Below are 21,323 nucleotides of genomic sequence, written 5' to 3' on the forward strand. Positions count from 1 at the left end.
AGGCAGGCCAGAGACTCGGACCTCAGAGGAGGGCTGACAGCTGGTGGGGGGGCCCCTGAGGCAGGACGAGGCTGTTCCCGGGAGGGTGGGGAAGCCACAAACTGGGCTCTCTTGCTCTCCTGGAGCCACATCATTGCTGCCAGGAGACAGAATTATTGACGTATGACACCAGCCCTGCAGCCAGCAGAGGGGAAGCGGAAACCCCATCTCCTGCCTTCCCGGCCTGATCGAGATCGACCACCGAGGGATATGATCGTTTCTAACTGGACATTTTGTAAAACGCACGCACACACTTTCAGTGCAGAGACTAGTAGCAAGCTTGTCCTTTTTCCAGATTGTTAGGGAAAAGCAGTGAATATGTGTGTGTATATTGGCCAGGGCAGTGTAGAACATGGAGTCCCTTTGTCCCTACCCTTTGCTTTAACTTTCAAAGCTCAGTTGTAGGTATTGCAGTACAACTTTTTATTTTTTTCTTCTCCACTAGAAATTGCCAAAAGTTAACAAAGAGCTGGCACTTAAATTAATTGAGGAAGAGGAGGAGAAACAAAAATCTACCTGGAAAAAGAAAGTTAAGGTAAGATTTTATAAGGCAAAGAAAATCTTGATAAGTTATTTCTCTGTTTTCTTGATAGTAAATTGTATCCTTTTACTTTGAAAATACGTTTAGTTTTCCTTGTTCCCTCTGCTTATTAGATAGTATATGCTCAGTATGGAAAGTTTGTAAAACAGATAAGAATATAAAGAAGACAGTCACTTACGTACTTCTATCCAGAGAAAGGCATCATTAATAGTTTAGTGAATTTCCTTCCTGTCTTATTTATCTTAAAATTATAAACTGTAATAGGATACCACTATATATATGTGTGTGTATATATATATATATTTATATAATATTTATCTTGGGTCTGTAAAATAACACACGTGGCTTCCCATTTTACTAAACAATCTTTATAAATATTTTGAGAGCTGCATATTTTCTCTTGTGGATATATTTTAAATAACCCTTTTATTGTTAAATATTTAGTTTGTTTATTGTTTTTCTTTGTAGTCACTAGGTTTGTTTATAACTGAAAAACTAACCAGCTTTCGTTTAGACTTGGCATTACTGGGCGCATGCACTCTAAGGAATAACTGCTTTCTACCTTCCATCCCTGATGTAAAATGGACAAAGGTCGGTTGTTAACTAAGTAAGGGTCAGCTGGTGGTGTCAAGACAGGAGGCGGATTTTTTCTCATTTTCCCAGAGAATTGAGAGCTTCCTCGTTCCTCTCCGTGCTGTTTCCCCATCAGCTTAGATCAGGCAGGCAGATAAGTGGGCCGGACTCTTCTCTGGAATGAGTTGTAAAGATCCCATCTCTCCTAAGAGCCTGCAGGCCCTGCCTGAGTAGATGGCCAAACTTTGTATCTGGGCCAGCTGTGTCGAGCTGTCCGGAGAGTTTTGTTAGTGTTTGTTCTTTCTCTGTTCTCTCTCTAGTTTTTTAACCAGGTAAGTGAATGGAGACAAGTGAGCTCTTCATGTGTTTATTTTTGTACCACTCTTCAGGAGTGTCAGGGGGCTGCCACTGAAGAGTCTCATGTCTGGTCCCCCTTGCTCACCAGTTGTGTCCTTGTGGGTGCCCCTGAGCTTCGCTGGGTCGTAGCTGCTGCTTCTCTAAGATGAAGAGTAGGGCTGCGGTGGGGACGGGGGCCCTTCTTGGTGCTGTGATTGTGTTTGTGGCTGTGCACCTTCCTAATTTCATCAGTGTATCACATGTATGCGTAGAGCTTTAAGTGTTCAAAATGTAAGTGCTTCCGGCTCCCTTGACGTTCTCTTTGGCATGCTTCCAGTGATTTTCCTGTTAACCCAGCCCGAGGATGGTTAGGGAGGTAACTTGTCAGCTTTATAGGTCATTCCCCAAGCTTCACAGATACGATCTTTGGATTTACACACCCGGAAGCTGCAGTGGGAAGGGAGAGGAGCTGGTTTATGCCGCAGAGGTCTTCTTTCCTGTCTACAGTTTATGCATCTGAGTCTGTGTATGACATTCAGTGTTACATAGAATACAACACAAATTAATGTTTAATTTTGATACTTTGTGCAGCATGGTTTAAACAGTGTACAGGAGCCTTTCTTAAAGGTCTTATGATTATGAAGATGCAGGGGAAGCCCCGTTTCTCTCTGCCCCCCTTCTTTACACTCTTGCTGAGGTTAGAGACGGCCAAAGGAGACAGAGCACACAGTTGGCGTTTGCTGTGCCCAGGGGTGCAGGATGGTAGCAACAACCGCAGGAGCTGAAAACATGCAGAGTGACCTGCAGAGTCCATGGGAAAGTCATGGTTGTCTGTGCCTTTAAAACAATTTATGGGGTTATCCTATAAAGAAGCATCCAGCTGCGTGCTGTTCATACTGCAAGTGCAAAGAGGAAGAACCTGAGAAATCCCTCTCTTCTTCCATCAATTTCCCTTCAGCTGTTGGAAGCTGGAAGCATGGTGTTTGTAGTGGTGTGAACTCTAGAATACTGCTGGAAAGGGGTGTTTGTCATTGACTTTTTAGTGGCTTGCTGACCCAAGTCAGGTCTCATGATCAGAGTTCAGTTTCTTTCCAGAAATAAATTTAGGAAGATTCCCCCAGAGAAGGAAATGGCAACCCACTCTAATATTCTTGCCTGGGAAATCCCATGGACAGAATAGCTTGGCGGACGGCAGTCCATGGGATCGCAAAGAGTCAGATACTGCTTAGCTACTAAATACTAAACAACAGCAACAACAAAAAGTCTGTTGTTAGAGAGCTTGTCTAATTTGTTGTTTAACACTTTTATCTAATTCAAATGACCTTGGAACTTCCCTGGTGGTCCAGTGGTTAGGACTTGGTGTTTTCACTCCTGGCACCTGGATTGCATCCCAGGGAATTAAGATCCTGCAAGGTGAGGCCAAAAATGAAACAACAAAAAACAAAGACCATAAAAACTATTCCTGAATTAAGAAAAAAGTCCTTCGTTATAATTGTAAAGAATACTTGAAAGAATTGTTAAATCCATCAGCACTTCATTAGTCTTGTCTTTGAACTCCGCTTTTCAAACCCTTAAGAGCCTTAATAGCTCTGGTAACTTCTGATTTAAAAGTCAGTACAGTGCAGTTATGGCCTGCTTTGACTCCAGCTGAAATTTCATGGAGGCAGACAATGAAATATGTTCCCAGATATTGCTCCCACTGATAACATAATTAAATTCTAATAAGATGTTTACCGTTCACTTCATGTTAGATCTGCAGTGACAAGTGACTCACCTTTATCTGGACCTTATCCAAACTTAGAAATGCGGTGGTGTTAATTCTAATTAAGAATCAATTCATTTATTCTTTCAGCTAATATATATTGAGCTCCCAGTAGGTACGAGCACTTTGGGAGAGGCAAGCAAATGGTGATCCATTTGATCTATAAGGTTGTGCGTTGTAGCTAAGCCACTTTTCTTACGAGTGCCATTTCTTGCCTATTTGCCTTTTCTGCCAGATTTTCACCATTGCCTTAAAGTCTTGTATGAAGGTACTTCTCTAGAATTCTGCAGCAGCCCAGCCAGGTACTGTCATGCATGACATCCATAGGCAAGGTGTGTTCTGTGGTTCAGAGACCATGGGAGAAGTGACCTACCAGCCTTAAGGATTCTTCCATAGCAGCATCAGCTTAGATGTTACGTAATTATTTATCTCTCCAGGGAAAAGACATAATTATGCATAGACCCTGGGTTGGATCAGATGAATTTAAACATCAAAAATGCTATGTTTTAAAGCTTTTCTGTACCAATTAAAGATTGTGTGGTTTCTGTTGTTGTTGTTACAGTTCTGTACACAGAGTTTTGAAAACTAAGTATTTCTCCAAGGTTTGTTAGGAATGTTGCCTGCCCTCCATCCTTCTATTCACCCTCTTCTTTCCCCTCTCCCATTTTCAGCTCTCCTGACACTCTTGCCTTTTTAGTTCATTATTTCGGTCTAAAACTCTGTTCCTTACTAGTGGCCTATGGTGCTACTTCTTGATTTTCAAATGTCAGGCATTGTCTTTTCTTTCTTTTCTCTTTTGTGTCTTTAAAAATTTATTTAAGCAATAAACTTGATCACCTCACAAGGACTCTTCAGTAACATAGCTCTCAGTTGTCTGAGAATATGGAGGTGTTGTCTTTTGATAACCTTTCCTCCCTTGTAACTTTGGATAAGTCAGTATTCAGCGTTTCAGTCAGTTCAGTTCAGTTCAGTCGCTCAGTCGTGTCTGACTCTGACCCCATGGACTGCAGCACACCGGGCTTCCCTGTCTATAACCAACTCCCGGAGTTTACCCAAACTCATGTTCATCGTGTCAGTGAGGCCATCCAACCATCTCATCCTCTGTCGTCCCCTTCTCCTCCTGTATGAGTCAGTTCTTCACATCAGGTGGGCAGAGTATTGGAGTCTCAGCTTCAGCATCAGTCCTTCCAGTGAATATTCAGGACTGATTTCCTTTAGGATGGACTGGTTGGATCTCCTTGCAGCCCAAGGGACTCTCAAGAGTCTTCTCCAACACCACAGTTCAAAAGCATCAATTCTTCAGCATTCAGCTTTCTTTATAGTCCAACTCTCACATCCGTACATAACTATTCAGAATTTTCTTTGTTACAGATGTGCAGACACTCTTTACATCTCCTCCTCCTCTGCTCAGCTCCGTTCTGGAATGGTCCCCTTCAAATCCTGGTTCATAGCTAGCATCTTGGTGGTTCACTCCACCTCACGCCCGTGAAGGACCCAGGAGCATAAGGACCTTGAGGTTTCTGAAGGAGTGTTATTTCCAGCCCAGACAGACAAGCAGTCTGTATAAGGTGTAGTAAAGAGATCCTCACACCCACAGTTATCAGTAGCAACAACAGCAAATCACTCTTACATGCGGCTTTTCCTCAGGAAGTTCCTTAGGATTTTCTCCTCCAATGTGAGACTAAGGCAAGAAGGAGAAAGAGTCCAAGGAAGTCTCTGGACCGGCCCAGGGCTGTTCTGGGGGCCATCTTCCACCAGAGATGCAGCCTCAGTGCTGGCCACCTTGGGGCCCCCTCAGTCCAGGAACTCAGGTGCTGGGAGATAGTCTTGGGTAAAAACTGTGCGTAGTTTTTGCCTGCTGTGGTGCATAGTCCTTGGTTCAGATTTAAAAGAGTGGAAGATATAAAAAGCTGAGTGGAGGCCCTGAGGTGTGATAGGACACCTCGGTCCTGTGTGCTGACCTGGCCAATCTGTTTGTTTGGGAATGCACCAAACCTCAGTGTCTTTCAGCCTCTCTCTTCTGGTCAGACTCTTGCTCAGAGGGTGACGGCCTGGCTGCCAGCATTTCAAGGACTGGGAGCTGTCAGCAGGAGGGTGGGGGTGTGGGGTGAGGCGGCATCTCCCCCTCGCCTGCCTCCCTGGGTGCCAGGTGTGTCTTCAGCGTACCGCAGCCCCTGCCGGACGCAGCCCCCTCCAGAAGGGCCTTCGCTGGGGGATGCTGGGTGCTAGACCTTCCTCTCTTGCTTCTGCAGCCTCATTGCTCCCATCTCCTTTCCTGGCCTCCTCATCCTTAGGGATTCGTGTTCTTTTAAAGCCCCTCTTCTATTGTTTTAGTGGTGTTTTAGCAGAGATTGGAAGGAGATGCTCCTGTTCAAACCACCGTCTTTACTCAGAAGTCGGCATCACCTTAATTTCATAGACACCATTGCCTTGCAAGTGTTGATCTGTTTTAAATGTGGAGTATTCCTCATGTATGTTGCTGTGTTGGGACACAGTGTGGATAATAGAGCATCCCCGCTCAGGTCTACCCAGAACACCCTTCTCTGAGTCAGGGCTACAGTGTGACAGCACCTTACGATGTTTCCCAGATCCAGTGGCGTGTGTTTGGCATACATACACATGTGTATAGGGCAGACTGAGAACCAGACGCATGTAAACTACTACAGCACATCACTAGCTCCATCTTATCCTACTTTTTTATAAAGACAGCTGTGAAAACAAACAATTAGACTAGGAAGACTCTCTGGGGGAAATATTTTTACAGCTTGGTTATAAGAGTTTTTACTTTATATTTGTTCATCCAAGGCATACTTGTTTTTGGGCAATGCAACTTGTTTTAAATTAAGGGAAAAAAGAGAATACTAGCCAACTTACTCTTTTTTTAAAAACATGTTTCTCTTATTTATTAAATGTGATAATACAGTAGGATGGAAAAGAAAAGATCTCCCTTGGGGTTTCTATATTTACGTATGTATATACGTGGGCATTGGCTTCCCTGGTGGCTCAGACAGTAAAGCATCTGTCTGCCTGCAGTGCGGGAGACCTGGGTTCAATCCCTGGGTTGGGAAGATCCCCAGGAGAAGGAAACAGCAACCCACTCTAGTACTATTGCCTGGAAAATTCATTGATGGAGGTGCCTGGTAGACTACAGTCAGTAGGATCACAAAGAGTCATATATGACTGAGCAACTTCACATACATATACGTTATACATTTTGCATCTAAATATACATTTTATATACATGTAGATTACATTTTATATCTAAGTATATAAAACTTGACAGTGTGTAACTATAAAACCTGAAAATATATATTTAGCAAATAGCTATTCTTCTGGTCTTGGGCAGTATCACCTGACTTGTGTTTACAGGTAACTCCAAAATGTGTCCAGTGTAGCCCTCTCTTTTCTCCTGAGCCCTGGTGCCTGGTTTTCAGACACCTGATGGCATCCATCAGAATCCAGGCATACACTGAGTTACCCAGTCTTATATGGAACATAATTTTGTTTTTTCTCTGTTTTCTCTCATTCACTGGATTTTTCTAAAGACACTGTTTAATAACAGTTTTACCTTCACAGCAAAAGTGAGAGGAAGGTATAGAGATTTCCCACATACCCCCTATCCCCCCATCCCCCACACGTGTGTTACGTCCAGATCCAACCCACCTCGCTGTTAATATCCTCCACCAAAGGGGGATGTTTGTTACAGCTGATGAACCTACATTAATATGTGATGATCCCCTGAAGCCCACAGTTTACATTAGGGTTCACCCTTGGTGGTGTTCATGCTGTGGTTTGAGACATGTGTGTAGAGACACATGTCCACTATTAGAAGGTAAGCATATTTTCGCTTCCCCCACACCTCTGAGCTCCACCTTTTCATCCCTTTCCTTGACCCCTAGCACCCACTGAGCTTCTGCCTGAGTCCATTGTTTTACCTTTTCTGCAGTGTCATTTAGTTGAGATCGTAGCCTTTTCAGATTGGCTTCTTTTGCTTAGAAAGGGTCTCTCTCTGTCTTTTTGTAGCTTGATACCCCTTTTTAGCGCTAAATAATCCTGTGTTGTCTTAATGTATCATGTGTACTTAGAGCCACTGGGGGACGTCTTGGTTTCTTGAGTACATAATTTCTTGCCCTTTATTCCACCGTATGTCTTTTTTTTTCTGATCATCTCCAAGGATAGATCCTAACTTACGGTATTCCCCAGCTTTCTAGTCACTTTAACTAGACATTTGGTAGAAATTTTTAACAGTATTTAAAAAAAATCTTTAAATACCATTTTTCAGTATTCCTCCTCCCATCTCCTCCATAGAGATATCTGTCAATTCTAGCTTACTAGTGTATCTTCACCGTTGGATTCCAGTTGCCCTGATTCAGGCCCTGTCTCTGTTCCCATTTCCTCAAGTGGCCTCTTCTGTCTTCCTCATGTATGAGTTCTGTCTCAATAGCCCACCATGTACCATGCGGCTGCAGAGTCACAGAGCAGATTTCTTTGTTCTGAGATTCTTGACTCACTCTTCTGCTTGTCACCTTTCTCCTCCTTATCCTCTTTTTCCCTAGTCATTTCCCCTTACCTGCAGAGTGAGGTCACGGCATATTAAATCTTTTACAATCTGACCTGATCAAAAATTGTTTTTTTCAAATTTTGCCACTCTTCTTGCATTATCAGACTGCTCACCACTCCTCAGGAGACTGGAAATGCTCTTCCCAAATTCCTATCTGTTGAAAAGTACCCTTCTTTCAAGCCTCCTCCCCTGTGTGCACCCCTCCTCCCTCCCCCTCTCCACTGAGATATCTCTTTTTGGAATTACTTTTTACCCTTCTACTCCTAGAGCACTTATATCTGCTTAGCATCCTTCATGAAGTGCCTTGTAGCATAGAGTCTGGTTTGTTTATTACTCAAGTTGTGAGTGAGTGAGTGCCTTGGGGTCAAGAACTAGGACATATCTCTTTGTTCCTAAATCCGTCTTGGAAATGATAATAGAGAAGCCTTAAGTGTGTCTCAAATATTAAAAACTCAGCATATCATAGAATTTTAGTAAACGTTAGTCAGAGGAGAGTGAAAAAGTTGGCTTAAAGATCAATATTCAGAAAACTAAGATCATGGCATCTTGTCCCATCACTTCATGGCAAATAGATGAGGAAACAGTGACAACAGTGTCAGACTTTAATTTGGGGGGCTCCAAAATCACTGCAGATGGTGATTGCAGCCATGAAATTAAAAGACACTTACTCTTTGGAAGGAAAGTTATGACCAACCTAGATAGCATATTCAAAAGCAGAGACATTACTTTGCCAACAAAGGTCCGTCTAGTCAAGGCTATGATTTTCCCAGTAGTCATGTATGGATGTGAGAGTTGGACTGTGAAGAAAGCTGAGCACCAAAGAATTGATGCTTTTGAACTGTGGTGTTGGAGAAGACTCTTGAGAGTCCCTTGGACTGCAAGGAGATCCAACCAGTCCATTCTAAAGGAGATCAGTCCTGGGTGTTCTTTGGAAGGACTGATGCTAAAGCTGAAACTCCAATACTTTGGCCACCTCATGCGAAGAGTTGCCTCATTGGAAAAGACTCTGATGCTGGGAGGGATTGGGGGCAGGAGGAGAAGGGGATGACAGAGGATGAGATGGCTGGATGGCATCACCGACTCAATGGACGTGAGTTTGAGTGTACTCGGGGAATTGGTGATAGGCAGGGAGGCCTGGCATGCTGTAATTCATGGGGTCGCAAAGAGTCGGACACGACTGAGCAACTGAATTGAACTGAACTGAATCAGATTTTAGGTACATACAGGTAATAAATAGCCCAAGTTCCTTAGTGTCTCATGGTTTGCCAATTTTTTTGTATAGTTCAGTTGCTCAGTCGTGTCCAACTCTTTGTGACCCCATGGACTGCAGCACGCCAGGCTTCCCTGTCCATCACCAGCTCCTGGAGCTTGCTTAAAATCATGTCCGTCGAGTCAGTGATGCCATCCAACCATCTCATCCTCTGTCATCCCCTTCTCCTGCTTTCAATCTTTCCCAGCACCAGAGTCTTTTCCAATGAGTCAGTTCTTTGCATCAGGTGGCCAAAGTATTGGAGCTTCAGCTTCAGCATCAGTCCTTCCAATGAATATTCAGGATGGATTTTCTTTAGGATTGACTAGTTTGATCTCTTTGCAGTCCAAGAGACTCTCAAGTGTCTTCTCCAACACAACAGTTCAAAAGCATCAATCCTTTGGTGCTCAGCTTTCTCTATAGTCCAACTCTCATGTCCATACATGACTACTGGAAAAACCATAGCTTTGACTAGATGGGCCCTTGTTGGCAATTTTTTGTGTAGTTGTTATACAAAAACAGCATTCTGACTCAACAACTTAGAGCCGTATTTACTCTCAGTAGTGGAGAAGCAGGCAGTAAGATAAAGTCTGTTAGGTAGAGCCAGGGACCACCACAGATAGGTTCGTTTTTTCCAGCCTCTTCCTTAAGCTGTCTACTTTACAAACCATGTCAGGTAGGTTAGTTTATCTTGTTTCCAAGCCTACTGCAGATTAGGACAGTAGGAAGCCCTGAGTTGTATACAGGTATCATCTGTTTAAGTTTATAGTTGGGCTACAGTGAGAGCTCAGTTGGTAAAGAATCCGCCTGCAGTGCAGGAGACCTGGTTCGATTCCTGGGTCAGGAAGATCCACTGGAGAAGAGATAGGCTACCCACTCAGTATTCTTGGGCTTCCTTTGTGGCTCAGCTGGTAAAGAATCCACCTGCAATGCGAGAGACCTGGGTTTGATCCCTGGGTTGGGAAGATCCCTTGGAGAAGGGAAAGGCTACCCCCTCCAGTATTCTGGCCTGGAGAATTCCGTGAAGTGTATAGTCCATGGGGTCGCAAGGAGTCGGATACGACTGAGCGACTTTCACTTCACTAAGTTTATAGTACATTTCTAGAAAATGTTCTGTTCAGAAGTGATACAAATAAAAAGGAATTCAGTGTCAGTCCTGAGCTATCCAAGTAGGTGTCAATCGTAAAGCTTTATTATGTCGAAATCACAGTTGTGCACTGTATCCTTTGAGAACAATGCAATGGCCTAGGGGGAAATTGATGAGGCTATCCCATAAGAGAAGGAAATATCCGTTATGTTTCCAAGTAACTCAGAGTCAGTAAACTTACACCATCAGCTTCCCTCCTACCCCATGTTAATTCTTAACTTATTATTGGTGCGTGCTTCCTCTCCCATTTTTGGAATCTGAAGTTGACAGACTCACTAATTCTCATTCAGCGTAGTAGCCATGCTTAAAAAGCCACGTTTCAAAACCATGTATTTCTTAAGAAATGTTCTTATATCAAAAAGTGTTAACTAAAGAAAATTATTTCCAACATATTAACCATCAAGTTAGCCCCAAACACTCATTCTTAGCTCATTGTGTGCAGCAGCCAAGTAATACATATTTGCTGTGAAATAGGTTAATAGGATTTGATTGTGGGTAAGAAATAAGCTGGTCCCATCACTTCATGGGAAATAGATGAGAAAACAGTGGAAACAGTGTCAGACTTTATTTTGGGGGGCTCCAAAATCACTACAGATGGTGACTGCAGCCATGAAATTAAAAGACGCTTACGCCTTGGAAGAAAAGTTATGACCAACCTAGATAGCATATTCAAAAGCAGAGACATTACTTTGCCAACAAAGGTCCGTCTAGTCAAGGCTATGATTTTCCCAGTAGTCATGTATGGATGTGAGAGTTAGACTGTGAAGAGAGCTGAGCGCCGAAGAATTGATGCTTTTGAACTGTGATATTGGAGAAGACTCTTGAGAGTCCCTTGGACTGCAAGGAGATCCAACCAGTCCATTCTAAAGGAGATCAGCCCTGGGTGTTTGGAAGGAATGATGCTAAAGCTGAAACTCCAGTACTTTGGCCACCTGATGCGAAGAGCTGACTCATTGGAAAAGACTCTGATGCTGGGAGGGATTGGGGGCAGGAGGAGAAGGGGACAACAGAGGATGAGATGGCTGGATAGCATCACCGCCTTGATGGACGTGAGTTTGAGTGAACTCCGGGAGTTAGTGATGGACAGGGAGGCCTGGTATGCTGCAATTCATGGGGTCGCAAAGAGTCGGACACAACTGAGTGACTGAACTGAACTGAACTGAACTGAAGAAATAAGCAAGAAGGAAGGCCTGGAAATTGGTTCTTTAACAATTTCATAATAATTTAGTAAATTGTGCCTTTTTTTTTTTAACTTTATTTTACTTTACAATACTGTATTGGTTTTGCCGTACATTGACATGAATCCACCACGAGTGTACATGCATTCCCAAACATGAACCCCCTCCCACCTCCCTCCCCATAACATCTCTCTGGGTCATCCCCATGCACCAGCCCCAAGCATCCTGTATCCTGCATCGGACATAGACTGGCGATTCGTTTCTTACATGATAGTATACATGTTTCAGTGCCATTCTCCCAAATCATCCCACCCTCTCCCTCTCCCTCAGAGTCCAGAAGTCCGCTGTACACATCTGTGTCTCTTTTGCTGTCTTGCATACAGGGTCATCATTGCCATCTTTCTAAATTCCATATATATGTGTTAGTATACTGTATTGGTGTTTTTCTTTCTGGCTTACTTCTCTCTGTATAATCGGCTCCAGTTTCATCCATCTCATTAGAACTGATTCAAATGTACTCTTTTTAATGGCTGTGTAATACTCCATTGTGTATATGTACCACAGCTTTCTTATTCATTCGTCTGCTGATGGACATCTAGATTGTTTCCATGTCCTGGCTATTATAAACAGTGCTGCGATGAACATTGGGGTACATGTGTCTCTTTCAATTCTGGTTTCCTCAGTGTGTATGCCCAGCAGTGGGATTGCTGGGTCATAAGGCAGTTCTATTTGCAATTTTTTAAGGAATCTCCACACTGTTCTCCATAGTGGCTATACTAGTTTGCATTCCCACCAGCAGTGTAGGACGGTTCCCTTTTCTCCACACCCTCTCCAGCATTTATTGCTTGCAGACTTTTGGATCGCAGACGTTCTGACTGGTGTGAAGTGGTACCTCATTGTGGTTTTGATTTGCATTTCTCTAATAATGAGTCATGTTGAGCATCTTTTCATGTGTTTGTTAGCCATCCGAATGTCTTCTTTGGAGAAATGTCTATTTAGTTCTTTGGCCCATTTTTTGATTGGGTCATTTATTTTTCTGGAATTGAGCTGCATAAGTTGCTTGTATATTTTTGAGATTAGTTGTTTGTCAGTTGCTTCATTTGCTATTATTTTCTTATGTTGCTTTTTAATAAATTGTTGAGTAAGATGTTTTTAAGCTATCTTCCTGGGCAGATTTTATTCTAATATTAACTTTAAATTTTGACATTCTTTTTCTTACAGAGCCTTCCTAATATTCTCACTGATGATCGATTTAAAGTTATGTTTGAGAACCCTGACTTCCAAGTAGATGAAGAAAGTGAAGAATTTAGGCTTTTGAATCCACTTGTTTCCAAAATTAGTGAAAAAAGGAAGAAGAAACTGAGACTCTTAGAACAACAGGAACTTCATGGAAAAGTAATGTACTGTTTATCATTTAGAATTTGTGTAATATTCAGTTTTCTGTATAGGTTAGAAGAGTCATTGAATAAAGCTGTAATTTGTTTGACCTTCAGCTTAGGAATATACCTTCTTTTATTAAAGACTTTTTTCCAATGCACGCAGTGTCACAGACTCTGATAGGTTAATGCTATTTAAAAGGAAATAACGGGTCGATATTTTTGGCAGAGGGAAAGGAGCTGCTTCTTAACTATTTTTATTTTCAGGAAGAGGAGGAAGAACCGGAAGGAAAACCAAGTGATGCAGAAAGTTCTGAGAGTTCAGATGATGAAAAAGACTGGGTCGCAGAGGTCAGGAAACAGCGCCGGCTTCTCCAACGGGAGGAAAAAGTGAAGAGGCAGGAACAGCTCCGGGAGGATCAGCAGACAGTCCTCAAGCCGCAGTTCTATGAGATCAAAGCTGGCGAGGAATTCAGAAGCTTCAAAGATTCAGCCACAAAACAGAAGCTGATGAAGTGAGTAATGCTGCCCCTGATCCTGGCTTGCTCAATGTCCAGCCTTGCTCTTCCTGGCTGGCCCTGTGCCCTCAAGGGGTCATCTTGATCTTTGGAGTTCATGTGACAGTAGCAGCTCGAGGCCAGAGGGGACATACACTGGTCCTTACTGTGGTGATTCTGAACAACTTTTTGAGGCATAGTTTACATAGAGTAAGATGCAGGGTGTGGCCCCAGGAGTATTGGTAAATATGTACATTAGAGCACTTTGATTTCTGCAAAACTCACACTCTTAAAAATGATGGTGGCAATTAAAGAGGTAACAGCTTCTTTCACAAAAAGTTATTTTAAAAATATTTCAGTTACATTTACTCTCATCGTAGTCTATCCGAGTATTTAAAAGGTCACTTGGAAAATTTGCCAGGAATTTTTTTAGCTTTATGTAGGAAAACAAAGAGATCAGAAAGAGTGGTATTCTGGAATAGGTGAGTACACAGGGACAGAAAGTGGAATGGTGGTTGCCAGGGTTGGGGCCTGGGGAGACACCACTTAATGAGCTATGCGGTTTCCATTTGGAATGATGAGAAAGTTCTAGAAATGGATAGTGATAGTGGTTGCACAACAGTGTGACTGTTCACTGAAGAATAGTTAAAATGGTAAGTTTTATGGTTAAATATTTTACTACAGTAAAAAAAAAAAAAAAGTCATTGTTAAAAAGAGATGGTATTATTTGAACAGTCTCAGTTGTCAGGTGTCTACGTAAGGAGTTAGGTATTTAAGCCCCCAGTGTTTATAAGCTCTAAGTCACATGAGAGTCACATGAAATTCTCTGCTTTGAGAATTTCTTGGCTGAGTGTTGATATATGGGATCTGGATGTAATAGAGTAGACAATCTTGTAAGAAGAGCCTAAAGGTCTGGGGGTCCAAGAGGAAAGGGCGGGGGGAGCCAAGCAAGGCAGATGAGGCATCAGACGGGCGCTGTTCCAGTTCTGTACCCTGTGCTTTTCTAACCCCCAGCTTCCTGGTTTGAAAATTGTGCTTTTTCAGACAGAAGAAGAGGGGAAAGGTGGGGAGGACATTGATAGATAGACTGAATTGTTTCTGGAGAGATGCCCATTCATCTTTATTTTGCCAGTTTCTAGCGAATGTCTGAGACACAAAATGTTGAGGGAATCCTTCAACTTAGATCCAGGAGCATCTAGAAATTCTGGCTCTGCCTAACAGAAGATACGTCAGTAGACAAACAATCTAGTAATAGGTTTAATATCTCATGAAGAGATTTTCTTTACCTACCAACCTCACTTTTTTTTGGTAACAAGTTTCTTTAAATATAATTTACATAACTATCACATACATATAGAGTCAGTTTTAGAACATTTCGTCACAGCCCCACAAGCAGAGTTCCTTACCCCATCCATCAGTATTCACTCCCATTTACTCCACCTTATCTCACCCCCAGGCAACCACTGATCTGTTCTCTAGCTCTATAGGTTTGTCTTTTGTGACATTTCATGTGAATGTTATCATATACGTGGCATTTTGTCTCATTGCCTTTACTTGGAATGATGTCTTTAATGTTCATCCATGTGGTAGCATGTGTCTGTTCCATTCAGTTTTATTCCAGGGTATGGGTAATACTGCATTTTATTTATCCATATATCAGTTGATGGGTATGCTTGGTGTTTCAACTTTTCAGTGCTGCTGTGAACATCTGTATATGTGTTTGCATGGACATATGCTTTCATTTCTCCTGGCTGCATACCTAAGAGTGGGACTCCTGGTCACACGGTAACGTTATGTCTAACCTTCTGAGAAACTGCCAAACTTGTTTCCAAAAAGACTACTTCACTTTATGTCTCCATCAGCAATGTGTGCAACCCCACTTCTTATGTAGCTGTCATTCTTAGATTTTTACCTGGAGTCCTAGTTAGAAGCAGAGGGAAGACTGCTTGTTTTTAGTATTCTGTTTCTATGGAATGAATTTCTTTGTTAGATTATCTCGTGTTTTTGTCTTGTGTTATTTGCTTTACGTCTGGCTCCTGAATATGTATCTGGACCTGAGTAGGCACTTGATAAATCCTTGTGAGGCTGTGGATCTTCTGTGCATTGACTCCTTGTCAGGCAGCCCTGTAAGTTACTCTTCCAAGATCTGCTGAAAAAGAACTCATTTACCCGAAAACCACTGACCAGGACAGTCCAGGAACAGTCGTTTTCAGTGTAACCATGGTAACGGGAAGCTGCAGTTTGAGGGTGGGAGACAAGACCAGACTGTCTCACGTTCTTGTTTTGCCTGTGAGCTTTGGTAGGATATTTATATAGAAAACAAAAGGGATGTACATTTAGTATTTAACAACAAATGATAACCAAGCTAATACACTGCAATTACACATTCGTAATAAGGTAAGCATCAATAAGTTAGACAGTTGTTTTGAGAAGAGCTGTATGAGTGATAATCCTTACACAGGCTTAAAAGTCCCATTGCTTAGAGTGACCACCCTTTGGTAGGAATAGCCCGCAGTTTGCTGGTGTTTGGGCGCACACTCCTTGTTGAATTCTAGTCTTGACTGGATTATTTTGGCAAATCCCGAACTTGTAATGTTATAATATTATTTAATGAAGCATTGTACCATTATCCTTCAGAGAGCTAAAGTGACTCCTTATGTTTATTCTTGGAGTTACCACAAGGCAATCAGCAAAACGCAGCATCAGAGTCAAGTGGATTATGTTTGAAAGTTCACCTGGACTTGCTCAGCTTTAAAACCATTTCAGTTTTTAAAACCAGAGTGAGTTCTCTGCATTGCCTAGCCTGGTAACAAGAGCGTCGCATCAACACATACGTCTGTCAGCACGTTCTTATGTGCCTTCCAGTGCACTGTGCTTTCCTCCTGAGTTTATTCATCCACCTGTCAACCTCTCCACCCACCCACTCGTCAGTCAGACAGTCGTCTGGTGCCTCGGGTGAGCAGAGTGCCATCCTGGGCCCCGGGGGTGGGAAGGAAGGGCCCGGCTCACATGCTGGGAGCACCGCCGTTCCCGCTGGGGCTCTGTGAGGCGTCCATAGGCCCTGGGAACGTGTGCGAGGAAGAGAGGGGGTGGATTTTTAGAGGTTCACTGAAGTCTTAATTAGAGGTCATATTGAAACTGATCTTTTGAAAGGAAAAGGATGAACACTGAGAGCAGGGTGGGAAAGCTGGCTTTCTTGGCCAAAGGGGCCGTATGAACAGGACAGCTGTTTGGAGGCGAGGGAAGAGCTGTGGTTGTGCGGCGAGAGCACCGAGTGAGCGGCAGGGAGCACAGCCCGGGAGCCAGGGAGGCAGGCGCGTGAGGCCCTGGCCCTGGCTGAGGTACGGGCGAGCCAGGGGAGGTTGGGGCTAAGATTATCGTGATCAGATCTGTTCAGTCCCTCCTCCCAGTTATGTAAATACTTAACACAGTAAAAGCAGTGCATGTTTGTTGTAGAAAATAAAAGCATAGGCGTAACAAAGCCCTATTTCCCAAAAAATGTTAGCGAAATACTGCAGTTTTAGAGAGAAAATGCAGGGAGAAACTGGGCCCATGAGATCAACTAGCCAAGTGTAATAAAGCAGTCCCAGGGGCAAGTGATGAATCCCTGACATGGGGTGGAGAGGAGCAGACAGACATTGAACCAGATTATTCCTGAGCGTGTCTTAAGAATAAGAAGCACACTACAATACCGTTTGATTACTAACTTAATATCAAAGGAGGTGGGGCGATGTTGAAATGTCTAGCAGTGTTGCCACTGAGATAAAGGATACAGAATGAAAAACAAATTTAAGGCTCAATGTATTGAGCTGGGTATTCAGCACATTGAGTCTCCTAGACCCATGTGTCCTCCTGGTCATGTTCGGCTGACAAATGGGAATGTAGGAGGTAGGCCAGAGACGTTGGTTTAAGAGATAGCAGCCTCCCTGTGGGGTTGAGACCCTGGCATAAAAAGACTTTGCAGAAGTGCATACAGGGAAACGAGGGCTCAGAATAAAGCCCTTGGGAACAACAAATTTTTTTTTTTGTCTGTGGTGAAAACCATAGACTTTTCTAAAAGCATACAAGTGCATGCGAAGTAATAGATACGGTTTTAGAGGTGTCAGGAATGTATTGCTAGCCTGGGGCTAAGAGGTCTGATTTAGAGGGCTGAAGGAGAAGGTGGGCAGTAAATAGTACTAAGGAGTTGCCCACAAGTTGGGGGGGAAACTGGAAAGAGCCGAGCATGGAGAGGATGTCACAGAGAAGGGCATGGTACCGATGTCAGGTGGAGGGGGGTTCCCAACATGGAGGCGTGGCCGTGGGAAGAGTGTCAAGATCAAGGAAGGAATGGGAGAAAAAAGAACATTGTGAACAATTAGTGTAGGTGGTTCCTTCAAGATACTGGCAGTGAAAGGAAGGAACCAAGGCCAATAGCTTGACAGGAAAGGGTTTTTAGGCTTGAGAGCTGTCTTATTAATATGCAGAGAGGAATTAACCATGGAAAGGGCAGAGTGAAGAAGTGACTGGACTGAATTGGTAGGGCTGTACTGGGTGAGCAGTCAGGAGCAAATGGGGCCAGGAGCTACCAGTTAAAGAGATGGTCCATCTTCAGAAACCAGGGAGACAATTCAGGACGGGTGGGAGTGACTCTGTTTCTAGGTAGAAAGAGAAGGTGTTCACACTGGCCTCTGTTGGGAATCAGGGCATGTGACCCCCTTCAGTTACTGGGGTAGCCTTGGTTTGGGGCACCTGATGTACGTGCTGGAGGTGTCTGTAGGTAAACCCAGGAGAAAGAGTCCTTAGGATAGCTTTCCAGGTTTCGGGAACAGAGGATAGCTCCTCTCCTTAGGTGATAAATACTACTGCTGGGAGGCCCTTAAAGCTCAATTCATGAAAACATTCTTTGAAGCACCTGCTCTGTGGTCGTTGTAGTTGTTGTTCAGTCACTAAATCGTGTCCAACTCTCTGCAAAGAGATTTTCTGCCTTCAAGGAACTCATCTTCATCAGGTGCTTTGGTTATCTCGTGGTGAGTTGCTTATCATGTCTGCAACCTTATCCTCTTTGAATCAAACAACTGTGGCCAGCTTTTCCTCATCAGCTAATTTCCTTCTCACTGATAGTAGATAAAAACTAAAAGTCTAATTCTGAAAGAAGTTTCATTTCAAACTTTTTCTTTTTTTAAAAGCGAATCTTTTATTACTCCAGTAATCAGTACTGCACTGATACACAAGCATGTTATCATCGCTGTATATATGACTTTATTATCACAAGCATGCTATCGCTGAAATACAAATAAAGGATGAAAGGTAGCAGTCTCCTCTCCCCCGACACTCCCTCCCTGAGGTCCTGAGTGACCTCCTGGTCACTCCCAGGTATGCACACACTCATGTGTACACTTGTGGATCGCACTAATCTCATTGCCAAGTCACATGTTCTTTTCATTGAAAAACAAGTTTTGAAATGTTTTCTTTGTAAGTGCATGGGAGGTTTGCCTTATGGCTGCATAAGTATTTCAGAAGGTGGATGGGCCATAATACCTAATTTTGAGTGTTTAGGTTGTTTCTTGATTTTCTCTTCCATTTTCACAGTTATAAATATGTACCCACATGCAAGAATTTGTTTAGACCATAACCTGACGATAGAGTTCGCTGGGTCATAATAGGTGTGTGTGATCAGTGTGGCCAGGTTGTCCTCCAGAAAGGCCTCGTGTGCCTGTCCCCCCCACACTGGTAACAACAGTGGAACCTTCGCAGATTTTAACAGAGCTGAAGGTTGAGCTAACACCCAGTGGTTGCCTGAACTTACATCTGCTGCAGTAGAGGCTTTGAAGCAATGTGTGCAAACTGGAAGCACTCAGAGTTTTCAGTAACCTTTATGTGTTACAAAGTTACATGTTTAAAACAAAGTACTTAAAATTTACCATTTATCTGTGGATTCATTTCTCTACTTTCTTTGTATCCCCTTTAATACAGGCTATGGAGGGGTGATTCCTTTATTTTCCTTCAGTTTACCTCTTCTCTTCTGTGTGTTCTTGCCACCTCTTCTTAATATCTTCTGCTTCTGTTAGGTCCATACCATTTCTGTCCTTTATCGAGCCCATCTTTGCATGAAATGTTCCCTTGGTATCTAATTTTCTTGACGAGATCTCGTCTTTCCTATCCTGTTGTTTTCCTCTATTTCTTTGCATTGATTGCTGAGGAAGGCTTTCTTATCTCTCCTTGATATTCTTTGGAACTCTGCATTCAACTGGGAAGATCTTTCCTTTTCTCCTTTGCTTTTCACTTCTTTTCTTTTCACAGCTATTTGTAAGGCCTCCTCAGACAGCCATTTTGCTTTCTTGCATTTCTTTTCCATGGGGATCTTAATCCCTGTCTCCTGTACAATGTCATGAACCTCCATCTGTAGTTCATCAGGCACTCTATCTATCAGATCTAGTCCCTTAAATCTATTACTCACTTCCACTGTATGTCATAAGGGATTTGATTTAGGTCATACCTGAATGGTCTAGTGGTTTTCCCTACTTTCTTCAATTTAAGTCTGAATTTGGCAATAAGGAGTTCATGATCTGAGCCACAGTCAACTCCTGGTCTTGTTTTTGCTGACTGTGTAGAGCTTCTCCATCTTTGGCTACAAAGATATAATCAATCTGATTTCGGTGTTGACCATCTGGTGATGTCCATGTGTAAAGTCTTCTCTTGTGTTGTTGGAAGAGGGTGTTTGTTATGACCAGTGCATTCTCTTGGCAAAACTCTATTAGTCTTTGCCCTGCTTCATTCCGCATTCCAAGACCAAATTTGCCCGTTACCCCAGGTGTTTCTTGACTTCCTACCTTTGCATTAAAATTCTCCAAGCCAGGCTTCAGCAATATGTGAACTGTGAACTTGCAGATGTTCAAGCTGGTTTTAGAAAAGGCAGAGGAACCAGAGATCAAATTGCCAACATCCGCTGGATCATGGAAAAAGCAAGACAGTTCCAGAAAAACATCTACTTCTGCTTTATTGACTATGCTAAAGCCTTCCACTGTGTGGGTCACAGTAAACTGTGGAAAATTCTTCACGAGATGGGAATACCAGACCACCTGACCTGCCTCTTGAGAAACCTATATGCAGGTCAGGAAGCAACAGAACTGGACATGGAACAACAGGTTCCAAATAGGAAAAGGAATACATCAAAGCTGTATACTGTCACCCTGCTTATTTAACTTCTATGCAGAGTACATCATGAGAAATCCTGGGCGAGAAGAAACACAAGCTGAAATCAAGATTGCTGGGAGAAATCTCAATAACCTCAGATATGCAGATGACACCACCCTTATGGCAGAAAGTAAAGAGGAACTAAAAAGCCTCTGAAAGTGGAGAGTGAAGAAGTTGGCTTAAAGCTCAACATTCAGAAAACTAAGATCATGGCATCTGGTCCCGTTACTTCAGGCAAATAGACGGAGAAACAGTGGAAACAGTGTCAGACTTTATTTTGGGGGTCTCCAAAATCACTACAGATGGTGACTGCAGCCATGAAATTAAAAGACGCTTACGCCTTGGAAGAAAAGTTATGACCAACCTAGATAGCATATTCAAAAGCAGAAACATTACTTTGCCGACTAAGTTCCGTCTAGTCAAGGCTATGGTTTCTCCTGTGGTCATGTATGGATGTGAGAGTTGGACTGTGAAGAGAGCTGAGCGCCAAAGAATTGATGCTTTTGAACTGTGGTGTTGGAGAAGACTCTTGAGAATCCCTTGGACTTCAAGGAGATCCAACCAGTTCATTCTGCAGGAGATCAGCCCTGGGATTTTTTTGGAAGGAATGATGCTGAAGCTGAAGCTCCAGTACTTTGGCTACCTCATGCGAAGAGTTGCCTCATTGGAAAAGACTCTGATGCTGGGAGGGATTGGGGGCAGGAGGAGAAGGGGACAACAGAGGATGAGATGGCTGGATGGCATCACCGACTCAATAGACGTGAGTTTGAGTGAACGCCAGGAGTTGGTGATGGACAGGGACGCCTGGCGTGCTGCAGTTCATGGGGTCGCAAAGAGTCAGACACAACTGGACTGAACTGAACTGAACTTACCTCTTCTCTGTGCCTT

At 43.1% G+C, this 21,323-nt stretch overlaps 1 protein-coding gene across 1 annotated transcript in view; it reads left to right on the forward strand.

Moving 5' to 3' along the window:
- NOL10 (nucleolar protein 10) overlaps window positions 1–21,323 on the forward strand; it is a 94,877-nt gene that overhangs the window by 63,484 nt on the left and 10,070 nt on the right. The window contains exons 17-19 of the mRNA XM_040224932.1: window positions 485–574; window positions 12,608–12,781; window positions 13,030–13,277. Coding sequence (XP_040080866.1) covers window positions 485–574; window positions 12,608–12,781; window positions 13,030–13,277 — 512 coding nt within the window. The remainder of the gene's footprint in view (window positions 1–484; window positions 575–12,607; window positions 12,782–13,029; window positions 13,278–21,323) is intronic.

Source organism: Oryx dammah, unplaced genomic scaffold (assembly GCF_014754425.2).
Source record: "Oryx dammah isolate SB20612 unplaced genomic scaffold, SCBI_Odam_1.1 HiC_scaffold_25, whole genome shotgun sequence".
Lineage (NCBI taxonomy): Eukaryota > Metazoa > Chordata > Mammalia > Artiodactyla > Bovidae > Oryx > Oryx dammah.